The 12,385-nt window shown below is 35.6% G+C and overlaps 2 protein-coding genes across 3 annotated transcripts; both read right to left on the reverse strand.

Moving 5' to 3' along the window:
• Positions 1-2,072: 2,072 nt before the first annotated feature.
• On the reverse strand, positions 2,073-7,647 carry LOC122844497 (UDP-glucuronosyltransferase 2A3-like). The gene is made up of 4 exons (XM_044140005.1): positions 7,506-7,647; positions 7,052-7,347; positions 4,849-5,562; positions 2,073-4,442 (listed from the first exon to the last, which is right to left on the reverse strand). Exons 2-4 carry the CDS (start codon positions 7,340-7,342, stop codon positions 3,861-3,863), a joined length of 1,587 nt encoding a protein of 528 aa, XP_043995940.1. The 5' UTR covers positions 7,343-7,347; positions 7,506-7,647; the 3' UTR covers positions 2,073-3,860.
• Positions 7,648-8,317: 670 nt separating this feature from the next.
• On the reverse strand, positions 8,318-12,025 carry LOC122844498 (UDP-glucuronosyltransferase 1-2-like). 2 transcript variants are annotated; one of them, XM_044140006.1, is made up of 4 exons: positions 11,971-12,025; positions 11,476-11,756; positions 10,666-11,382; positions 8,318-9,440 (listed from the first exon to the last, which is right to left on the reverse strand). In XM_044140006.1, the coding sequence occupies exons 1-4, from the start codon at positions 11,972-11,974 to the stop codon at positions 8,865-8,867; spliced, it is 1,578 nt and encodes a 525-aa protein (XP_043995941.1). In that variant the 5' UTR covers positions 11,975-12,025; the 3' UTR covers positions 8,318-8,864. The 2 variants fall into 2 exon arrangements, with proteins under 2 accessions (XP_043995941.1, XP_043995942.1); XM_044140007.1 differs by having other exon boundaries at positions 11,476-11,690; positions 11,971-12,011.
• Between the last annotated feature and the right edge of the window lie 360 nt (positions 12,026-12,385).

The following is a 12,385-nucleotide window of genomic DNA, read 5'->3' on the forward strand; positions in this document are numbered from 1 at the left end:
TTAAACATGTAATCAGAATGAAGAAAAGTCACACATCCTAGCCAAAACAAACTTATGCCAAAATTAATCTCATAGGCTTCATCTAAAAGATGTATTAAAATATTTCTGTAAGTGGAGAGAGAGTCCATTTTGTCATTCTATTTTATAGGAACAGAGAGCAAAACTACCAAGTAAATCTGGACCCTGGAAGTCTGGCCATTATATGTTGTTTTTGCTGACCTGTGTAATACCATGCTTATTATTAAAAACCTCACCAGCAATTCATTACATTTTTATTAGAATTTCACTATTCACAGCAGTGACATAGTGAATAGTCACTGGTCACTGCAAATATAAGTGCAGTGACAAGTCCCATCTTAATGAGAGAGCATTATGACAGGTGTCTCTGTAACAATATCATATATACTTCTAAATAAATAGCTACACATGTAATATACATGATGAACGTGAAGCGGTCATACTGAGCACAGTTTCCATTAGAAGAAATGTATTGTTTGTTTTTTTACTACCACAAGATACATGAATGTGCAGTATGCATTGTGGCCTCCCTGTTCTCAGAGACATTGCAATCCGTCTCCCAGAATCTGATCCAAAGATTTCATACATTCTTTTTCTCCAAGTGCAATTCCAGACAACTATGCTGTTTGTTCTTCAATTCTCAATCAAAACCAGCCAACCATAGCGGCAAATCAAAAATTTATGGAGCCTGAGAGGAGTCTCTGATGAGACAAGAGCAAAGTCCTATCCAGATTTACTTTGTGATTGATGAACTGTGACTGAAAAGGATTTCCAAATGACCTCAAATGCACGACTTGTGTAAATCAAAGACAGGGGGATTAATTTAATGTTAGTTTAATGGTTTAATGTGTTTGGTCAAAAGAGATCAAGAAACACACCGCATGATACTTGATCCAAATAAACTATATATATATATAAGAATACCATAATAACAATTATTTATAATTCTGCTTAAATCCACTGATTAAATATTTCTAATTACTTTTTAATTTCCTAATTACCTATGAAAAGCTAACATATACAAGCCTTTGAAAATATTGTACTATTCCTAGTAGTGTTAAAAACATGAAAAACAAACAAAATAAATGTGTGCATTGTTATAAAAATCAGCAAAAGAAAAAAAACTACATATATATATATATATATATATATATATATATATATATATATATATATATATATATATATATATATATATATATATATATATATATATATATATATATATATATATATATATATATATATTTCCTTTATATTTCCAAAATAAAACAAAGTTTAATGGATTGAATTTCACTTAAGAAGATTGGCTAAACTTTTATAGAACCAGTGGTTCCTATGCAGTCAATATAGTCACCCCAAGAGAGAGAGCAGTTAAAAGTTACTGCATATGTAGAGTGGGTCCCTTTGTGTGTTTGAGAGCAAAAATTGTCTGGGAAAATCTTGCATTACTCAACTATGTTGATGTTTTCCAACTCTGAGCAGACAGCAACATCTGCCTACACAAAATCTATAGAGCAGGCTTTATTGTGCAGATGAGTGAAACCATTTGTGCCTCTGGCAAGTATTTGTTCATAGAGAAAAGGGAATGTGATCTATGTCTGAAGAGAGAATGATATCATGCCTTGGAGAAGCCCTTTGGGACTTCCAGTCAGATGGTGTTTGTGTGAAGCTCCTCATTAATATATGATCTAAAAAAGATTCAGAATTTTTATTTCAGGAGATAATTAAAGTTGCTCATGTTTATATGGTAAGGTTAAAGAAAAGGGATGAGTCTTCATCAGAACATATGCAGTAGAGGTGAAGTATTACATTTCAGCTTTGGTAATTAGTCATTAGCAAAACGATGCATGTGAAAATAATCTGGGTACACCCTTCTGTAAGGACCTCTAAAAGACTTCTAAAAACTTGCATTGACACAATTGGTCCAGGAAGGTGTTTTAGTTTCATAAGATGAGATTGTCTGACAAAGGTATACTTTTAGTACGTAGATAATAAAGGCATGTAACAGCTATTAAATCTAATCTGAAATAGATCAAACCATACACTCTTGATTCTACTATTACATGATTTATTGGAAAAAAGATGAACTGCAAACTTGTATATAGAATATGTAAACAATTCTTATTTAAAAGGAGTATTATTGTAAAATGAAGTTAGCATAAATATAGGTAAACTTAAAACAGTCACATGTTCAGGCTTTCTGAATGTAATAAAGTTTTAAATGTTCCATCTTAATTTTATTGTTTCATAATATGAAAAAGTTAAAGGATTCATAACTTTGTCATATTGTTTTCTGAGTACAGCCAGAAATGTTGAGATATTATTTGATGACTAAACAAAAGGCAGTGGATTATTGTTAAAAAAAAAAAAAAAAAGAATACAGTTTTAAAGTAAAGTAAAGTACACTCAAGATTGTAGCTTTAACGTTATAGAATATGACAAAGTTAAACAAGCGTGAATACTATCAAGAGGTTGTACATGTTTTGTTTTTTTTTCCCCCATTTAACATAGTTCTTGTTTGGTGATTATATCCCTTCAACATTCACACAGTAGTAAGAGAGTGTAGTTTTTTTCATTTATAGCTCTCAAGGGAAAAGCTTTCAACACAGAAACATGATCTCATTAGACTACAATGATAGAAATATTTTCCAAGTCATCTGAAACAAGGCAGAGACAGGAAAAGAACGTGAGCTGCGAACAGGCTGAATGAGGCAGATTAGGACAAACCGGATAAGGACTGTATGCTTCTTCTTACACTTACTCTGACTTGTTCTGTGTAAACTGCTGCAGATGTTAAAGTTATTAGGTTATATGGAGAGCTTTTCTTCAAACTACAATATATAATGTTGTACTAGGAGAATAATATGTAAATTATTCACCAACAGCAGAAGAGATGTTAACATTTTAAAGTGACCTGCATCTAACATCAAAACCACAATCAGAATCTGAAAAGTGTAGCTGGCAATACTATTTAGTCACCATCCTATGTTCCTGATTGAAATCCAATGCAACCAACTGCTTTCAGAAATTACCTAATAAGCAAAAGGACAACTGAGTAATTTATTTTCAGTAAACACACCAAACTGTTAAATAAAGGCCTTAAAGATTTGCTAGAGAACAATAGTGAACAAACAGCACACACAAATCGTGTCACTTTAACACATTTCCTGATTTCAATCACAGAAATGTATACAAGTACTCTACTATACAGCAAGTTGGAAAGGAAAAGTAACCAAAATAATTATACATACCCTTTAAAGTAGACTGTACATTTATAACTTGCATTGTTTTTTAAAAAAAACTTAAAGAGCTTGAGAGACAGCTTTTAGCCAAGAAATTCAAACCACTTTGTGTTAAAAGTATTGTTGACAAGTTGAGAAACTGTCAGAAATCTAGCAACTTAGAATTTAATTCCCCTGAATTGTCTAGTGGCATTTTCACATCAGTCAAATTTTCAAACAATTCATAAAAGTACAACATGGCAAACACATTTTAAATTATTTTTTACATGTGCAAAAATTGGGTCAGGACTTTCTATCAGGTACTGTCTGTACTCCAGACAACATCAGCTAAAGAAGAACTCCCGTCGGGTTTCCTGCCGTCTGTGAATCATAATTGGAATCAAACTTTTACAAGTAATGAGAATCAGTGACAAGCAGAACATTAATACTAGTTTATTCCTACTAAATTAGTGAGATCATAATTTCTTGATAGATGTTGTTTTATTTAGAAAATGCTCTTAATTTTGGCACTGGGGGGCATTGTAAAAGAGACAATGCATTTGTCCAAATAAAGCAATTTTGGACAGTTCCTATATTTCTAAGCAAGGTTGACTCAAATTAATTCTGTTTGGTTTTTGTCCTTTTCTTTGTACAACAAAGACATTTTGTAATGACAAAAATAGAAAAGAGGGGCAAAGTTACAGTTGTCACCAAGAAAATTAGAACATCTAAACAATAGTATGAGTACCAAGGCATCCCATAAGCCTCTGTGCGTAAGTGAGGGGCTCCTTTGTGGCGCATCACATACTCTACCCAGTAAGTAGCCTGATCCATGGGTGGCATCGGCTGATCTCTGTGCAAGCTTGAAAGTCTTTGCATGTTTTCCCGGTAGCTGACTATGTGGAGCAGTTCTTTAATAGTCTTCTCAAACGTTTGACCATTTACATCAGCTAGTTGAATAATCTTTGCTGCTCCTCTTTCCTGCAAACGTAAAAGGTTGTCATATTGGTCAAAGAACAAGGGTATGCCAAGCACAGGGACTCCATAGTAAATGGCTTCCTGGACTCCATTTGTTCCTCCGTGAGCGACGAAGACTTTGATCTGCGGGTGGCCGAGAAGGTCCTTTTGTGGCATCCAGTCCACTATTAGAGTGTTGTTGCCCAAAGTAGAGGGATGCTCCCCTTTGTGCCTCCAAATCACCTTATAATAAAAGGCACAAACAATGTAAATGTTAAGTGAAAGCCAAGATTTGCACAATACAAGTGTGGCGTGGCTATTGTTGTAATCTTCATAGCAAATATAGAGACATATAAAACTTATTAATATTGTTTGGATGAAACTTAAATCAAAATCAGCCATTCCATTTTTTTCAAAACAGCAAAGTAATTTCAAATATCCTTTTTCTTTTTACAACACAACATAATCTGTAGCCATTTCTCCTGATTTCCTTCTCCTCACTGCTATAAAGCTCTGTATGAAACTTCACACTCAATCTTGACCAGAAGAATTTAGTATTAAGTATCTGGTGTCTGCTTTTATGGACATTTTCCAGGACCTGATCCTAAAACAACTCAAAACTTAAAAATGAAAAAGATTATTTTTTTACCTTTTGGGGCATCTTGGCAAAAACACTGGCAATTTCATCTGCAATCACTTTGGGTAAAGCATTGACCAAAGTTCCCAGAGTCATGATGATGACTCCATGTTCTCCAGCACTCTGAACAAAATCCTCCAGGTCCGCTGGTAGAGGCTGTGCAGGTTTGCACTGGAACCCTCCAATGTAGACAACATTTGGCATTGTTGGCCGAGGAAACTCAAACACAAAATCTGACCTAAACAACCAAACGTCAGCACCTTGAAGCAGTGAGACAATGTCACATCCACCTTCAATGTATTTATTACACAAATTAGAATAGATAGGTCCCACAAGAAACTTTTCCTGGAACTGTATTATAATATAGAAAAAAAGGTTTTTCACCCTCTGGATAAAATCCATTCTGTCAGTTAAGCCAGATCCAGGCACTGGGATGTAAGAGAGGGGTGAAGGTGCCAAAATAAAGTGACCTTCTCCACTTGTAATCCAGCGAACATTAAGGACTAAAGGCAGTTTAAGATATTTAGCTAACACAGGACCTGGACCCATGGCTGGATCAGCAAGAACCAAATCATATTGGGAATCTTTTAGGTTTTTGACCAAAGTCGGATTCTGAAAAATCTGAATTGTAGCATTGCACCACAGCAAATGGGCTTGAGTAATCATAGAAAGGAAATCCTTGGTGAGCTTCAAGAAAGTCAAAAGTGAAGCCCCTTCTCGCTGTGCCTAAAGAAAATTGTGAAACAGAAAATAGTGGTTAAAAGCATGACTTAATGAAACACATTTAAGAACAAAATGTCTATATTTGCCAATTCAAATGCAAGGTTCATGTGAAATAAATATTGTGATGATAAAACTAAGGATCTAACCATTAAAACATTCAACCATTAATGTGGCACATTATATCCTCTGCAATTTAAATGAAATTCAAGCTAATCTAGAGTGAGAAATTTTAAAAATTACCTGCAACAACTTGATAGCAAACATGTCCAAACCACCTGTGCTTTTAATGGGTTGTAACCATCATTTAATTTAATTGGAGCATTCTGTCTATTTTTGTACGTATCTGGAATTAATTATAGAAAAACTGTTCAGTTTCTTTCAGATTGTCTGAATTGATACCCGAATTGACAAATTTAGGTGTCCTAGTAGGATTTTATTGACACTTTTTTATTAAAATTTCTTACCTAAGGAAATTTAGTTTGCAGGGAGGTTGCAAAGCCTAGAGGGTGCATAAGTATTGGTTGAAATAAAGGTACGAAAACAACATTAATGATGGTGAATGTTTCTTCATAAATTCTATGTGCTGATTGATATGTATTACATGGTTATTTTTGTATTTCACTCGGTCACATTTGTACTTTTGCTTACATTTGTTCTTTGTTGGCTCCAAAACAAATTTTGCCTTGGAAAAAGTTCATTGTGACCTTGATAATAAATTAAAAAAACTAGATGGAAAGTTATCAGAAAGGTCCAAAGACCTTATTGCAAGATTAGAATCAGCAGATATGTCTGTTTAGTGTTGGAATTTTAAACGTGACAACAGTCTCTAGTATTTTTAATCTTTTATCCACCTTTATCTGAAGGTGGATAAAATCATGAACAGTTCTTTTTTGAAATGATCTTCAAAGGATCCAGACCTTAACCTGATAGAAAATCCATGAGGGCTCACACAAAGAGCTGTGAAGAGGGGATACCCTTGATAATCTGACAGATTTGGAAAACATTTGCAAATACTGGCAACTTGGCTTGGCAAATACTACCAAGTCAAGACAGAAGATGCTGACAGATTTTCACCAACATATGCTTAAACTGGACCAAAAGGCAGTTCAACATATCAATAATTGTGGAATATTTGATTTTTCTCCTTCAACATATGTTTGTTTTTTCAGTTAAATTGCACAAGATGCATTTCACTGTAAAACCAGAAAGCTCTGAAATGATTGATCAAGCTTTCATTTTTTTTATGTCACAATACCTTAGCATTGTATTTCCCAACACTGGTCCTCAAGGCACATTGTCCTGCATGTTTTAGATGTTTCTCTGATTTAAGACGCCTGATTCAGATGACTACAGTTCAACAAAAGCTTGTTAATCAGTCATCAATTGAAGTCATGTGTGCTTGAAGCAGGGAAACATCTAAATCATGCAGGGCAGTGTGCCTTGAGGACCAGGGTTTGGAAACACTGCATGCAGTATATACATAAACACATACCCTCATTTGCTCTTGTAGATATATGTCAAAAAAGTTCTCTAAACCTTCATTCATTTCAATGGTGATGGATGTGTAGAGGGGGGATTTTTCTGGAATGTACCAGCTGGTAGAAGACCTAATCACACTGATGTTGTGTCCTCTGGAATGAAGTTCTTCCAGTAGTATTTTCATATTAATCCAGTGGCTGCCATCCACAGGGAACACCAATATGTTTCCCCCATCGCAATGTGATGTCAACAGGATTAGGTGTAAGGACAGTGTGATTATACTGGAGAAATGAGTCAGAGCCATGGATCCTACAATGTCCCAAAGAGAAATAAATGTATTTCATTACTATAGACACAAATCAAGTTTGGACAAAAGATTACAGCTAAAATTGATTGAAAATGACTAGAACAATAAAAGTTATAATGCACTCAGTTTCCAATTTCAGATGGTTTCTTAATTTACTTACCTAATGTTGGTAAAGACCACGACCGTCCGACGTACCCACACTGACAGCTTGTACAAGATAAACCAGTAGGTATTTGATTTCAAACTCCAGCTTCAGAGACGACCTGTTCTTTTGCTAGTAAATAAGGCACGCACTGTACATGCAAAACGTTAAGCAAGAACAGTGGTTTCATCATAGTGAAACAATGACCTCTTTCATAAGCGTATAGAGTGGGTTATGTAAGATTAAGCTTCAGGGGCAGAAGTGCACAGGCATGTATGAAGAAAGAAACATTCCATAGTTGAACCAGGGAGTTATTTTACACCAGACTTTAAATAGTGTGATTAATTATTGATTATATTGAATACACTGGAGATTTTATGCATGTTTGAGAAATTCTTGGTTCTCCAGTGACTGCCATTTGGAGGTGCCAAATGCTTGCTCATACAAAGCGTTGTCTATTTACCCAAATCTCCAATCTTGGTGCTGCATTTTGCTGTCGCGCTTTCTCTCCACAATGAGTACCTCCTTCGAACACATGACGTTTTGAAGGAGTGTTAGAAAGTGGACCTTCTTTAAGAAACGAAGGCCAATTTCAATGTATCATATTGATATCCAGAGTCAAATTAATTAATTAATTTGCTTGATTGTGCAGAAGATGGCAATATGTGATTTGAAATGTATAAAACATCCCCTAAGAGAAACATAATATAAGGCTCCATTAATGCTGAGCTGGCTTTCAGTGGATTAGCACTTTTATACTTTATGATGTTATTGTCAAGATTGGGGAAGGTGGAGATAGGGAAGAGTCAAAATGCAAACAGCAACATGGTATAGTGAAAATTTATTTAAACTTAAAAACTTGACATGAACACGAGTGTTTACTCAACTAACAGACATAAAAATGCGCAAGAATCTTGCACCAGACAAAGATAAGACAGAAACCTAAAAAACATGTGACATGTGAAGAGGATTACTGATCAGGTAACAGATTATCTAAATTAACAGGGAGTATGCTGAGCTGAGGAATTTAACAGGAGAAGCAAACTACAGAGACTACAAAAATAAAAGTTGACAGGAAATAAAATCTGACATCTAAAGGATAACAAAACCTGCTCAGCTAGGACACGGCAAGACTGATGTATAGGAAAAATGGTGATCAAGGCAAGAGCAGAAGACAAAGGAGAATAGAATAACAATAAATGAAGACCAGACCAGGTGTGAGAACAAGGTAAGCGAGTAATTGAATAAAAAATTATCTAATTTAAGTAAAAGATGACTATCTAAACATTAACGGAAAATAACCTGGAGAAAGAAACATGACACAGGGACAACTGTGAACCCAAACCCACAGACAAATAAGTTTAATGCAAATCAGCTTTATTTATATTTTCTGTTCTTTCTTTTGCAAAATAGAAATCTAAAAACAGCAAAAACTGAGAAAAGCACCACAGCTACAGAAGTCATCAAAATGAGTAGTACATCTAAGCAATGATATGAGTACCAGGGCATCCTGTAAGCCTCTGTGCGGAGGTGAGGAGCCCCTTTGTGGCGTATCACGTACTCTATCCAGAAAGTGGCTTGATCCATAGGTGGCATTGGCTGATCTTTGTGTAAACGTGACAGTCTCTGAATATTTTCCTTGTAGCTATCTTTATGGAGCACTTCCTTAACAGCGCTCTCAAAGCTGTGACCATTGACTTCATGGAGCTGAAGAATCTTTGCTGCTCCTCTTTCCTGCAAACGCAGGAGGTTGTCATACTGGTCAAAGAACAAGGGTATGCCAAGAACAGGGACTCCAAAGTAAATGGCTTCCTGGACTCCATTTGTTCCTCCATGAGCTATGAAGACTTTTATTTGTGGGTGGCCAAGTAGATCTTTCTGTGGCATCCAGTCCATCATTAGAGTGTTGTTGCCCAGAGTAGAGGGACGCTTTCCTCTGTGCTTCCAAATCACCTGATTCAGAATGGACAAATCAAAAGAACATATGTATATATTTACTATTTGTAGTTTAACTTGAACAGCAGTTGTCTTCTAAAATCATCCCTTTGTGGTTCCTCAACTGTGCTAATTGGTTTCTTCAGTTAAAATAATATTGTTGTTTGTCGTCATCTTAATACTATTTTTGTCTAAACCAAATTATTCCTTCCCTCAGTTTAATCAACAGCCCCTTTGATATCTTTTTTTTTTTTTTACCACAATCCTCCCTTTACAGAACAAATTCTTTCACCGCATTTTAATCTGGCAGGTTCATTGGACTGTAAATGTCTTTTTAAGAATACTGTTTGGACTGTTGAAACCAATTTATATAAATAATATCTATTTTCTAAACTTTGAGAAATATGCAAGTTTCTTCAGTGGGATTATTAATTCAGCAGGAGGGGTTTCATGTCAGTGCATGTTCAGGAGCAGATCGCAAATTCTTTGCTGGGTCTCTTGTTTCAAAATCTGTCAGTTCAGAAAGATCTGAAATATGGAGTATCCATGACAACTCCCACAGGCCATTTTCAGTTACTAACTAGGAACTGAGAAGACACAAAGGTAAATCTATCTACAATAGATGTTGATAAAACCCTGATCTATGTTTACCTGCAACATAGATCTGCAACCAATCATCTATTGGTTAAAGAGACTTTGCACCATTATAAATTAGCACCACTCCATTTGAACTATGAAGTTGCTTTTCAAGATTTTTGTTTTTGAATCACTACATTGAAAATGGATCAAGAGGACGACACATTGTTTTGAATTGTTGTGGTTTTCTTTGTGACATTTGGTTATCACGACTTTTCTACGATGTGCCCCTGGGCAACCCCAATGATGTATGGATGTCTATAGATGTACAGTACAGACCAAAAGTTGGGACACTCTTTCTAATTGAATTCAATTAGAAAATGTGTCCAAACATTTGGTCTGTACTGTATACTGTGTCAGGAGTGCTGTTAACGCTGAGTGAACACATTGAACAAGAATAAACAATAAAACCTTGGCAATTCAGTCCACTCCATTTATCATTTAGATCACAACTGAGACAATTCTGTTTTGTTCTTTCAGCTCATACCACTTTATGGCTCTTTGATTACCAAATGAGAAGCATCATATTTAGAACTAAGGTTTCTGAATGATGCAGGAATATTAAGGTGTGATAATTAGAAATCTTACATAGAGAAAGTAAATGTACCTTTTGGGGCATCTCAGCAAAGACACTGGCAACCTCATTCACAATCTCTTCTGGTAAAGCATTGACCAAAGTTCCCAGAGTCATGATGATGACTCCATGCTCCCCAGCACTCTGAACAAACTCCTCCAGGTCCGCTGGTAGAGGCTGTGCAGGTTTACACTGGAACCCTCCAATGTAGACAACATTTGGCATTGTTGGCCGAGGAAAATCAAATACAAAATCTGACCTGAACAGCCAAATGTCGGCATCTTGAAGCAGTGAAACAATGTCACATCCCCCCTCAATGTATTTATCACACATGGCGTCATAAATAGGTCCCACCACAAATTTTTGCTGGAATAATATGATACTATAGAAAAAAATGTTTTGGATTCTCTGGATAAAATCCATTTTGTCAGTTAGACCAGGTCCTGGGCTCACTGGGATATAAGAGAGTGGTGAGGGAGCCAGCACAAAATGACCTTCTCCACTAGTAATCCAGCGAACATTGAGGACTAATGGCAGTTTAAGATATTTAGCTAACATAACACCTGGTGCTATTCCTGGATCAGTAAGAACAAGATCATACTGTGATTCTATTAAGCTTTTTATCAACTTTGGATTATCCAAGATTCTTGATGCAGTATCACACCAAAGGGTATGGCCCACAGAAACAAAGGACATAAACTTCTTTGTCAGCTTGAAGAACGTAATCAATGAGGACCCTTCTCGGTGCACCTGAAGTAAAAATGAATAAAACTTTAATAACTTTCTGTAAAGTTAGTACAAAACCGCACATTGGATCCACCACTTACATTTATAATCACTTACCTGCAGTTGATATTGTATGAACTCAGCAAAGAAGTCCTTTACATCTCCGTCCATTTCTACTGTGATGGATGTGTAGAGGGGGGATTTTTCTGGGATATACCAGCTGGTGGAACCTCTAATCACACTGATGTTGTGACCCTTGGCATGAAGTTCTTTTAGTAGAATTTCCATATTGATCCAGTGGCTGCCATCCATAGGATACACCAAAATATTCCCTGCATCGCAGTGTGATATGAAGAAGATCTGAAGTAGGCTGAAGACTACTAACAATCCACCCGCTCCTAAAATGCATAAGAAACAATCCTCCCTGAGTTTTCAGGAAATGTATAACCAGAAACTCAGATATTTACTAACGTATAACAAATTTAATACAAATTGAATAAGTGTGGCAATGGGTTGTATCACATCTTATTGAAAATCCATGATTTCACACCACAAAGAGAAAGTGAGTAAAACCCCTAACACAAGACAAAGATCATAGTGACATTTACTCACCCATATTGAAGTACGTTACTATTACCCCGACTTGCAAGTGGACTGACTGTCCATCTCCTTTAGGAGACCTTTGAGTACAAACACCAATAAAAGAGATAAAACCGTCACAAGGTAAATGAGTAACAAGCAGTACACACACTACAAGAAGCCGCTTCTTAATTAAATGAATATACCATACTACAGCCAATTTATTATTATTGGAAATCAAATCAAGATTTAGTTTTACAACATAATGTAGAAATTAATACTTACTTTACTATGTGTTTTTGCTTTCATAATTGGGAACAGTTAGGAATTTAAGGGCAAAATCAAGGTTGTTTTAGCAGTAAACATTTTGGAAATTAACATTTACAGCGTGCATTGTTGGATTTGTGTTTAAAATTAGTTTTATTTCTATGCGTTTTGCATTACAAAC

Source organism: Gambusia affinis, linkage group LG15, assembly GCF_019740435.1.
Source record: "Gambusia affinis linkage group LG15, SWU_Gaff_1.0, whole genome shotgun sequence".
NCBI lineage: Eukaryota > Metazoa > Chordata > Actinopteri > Cyprinodontiformes > Poeciliidae > Gambusia > Gambusia affinis.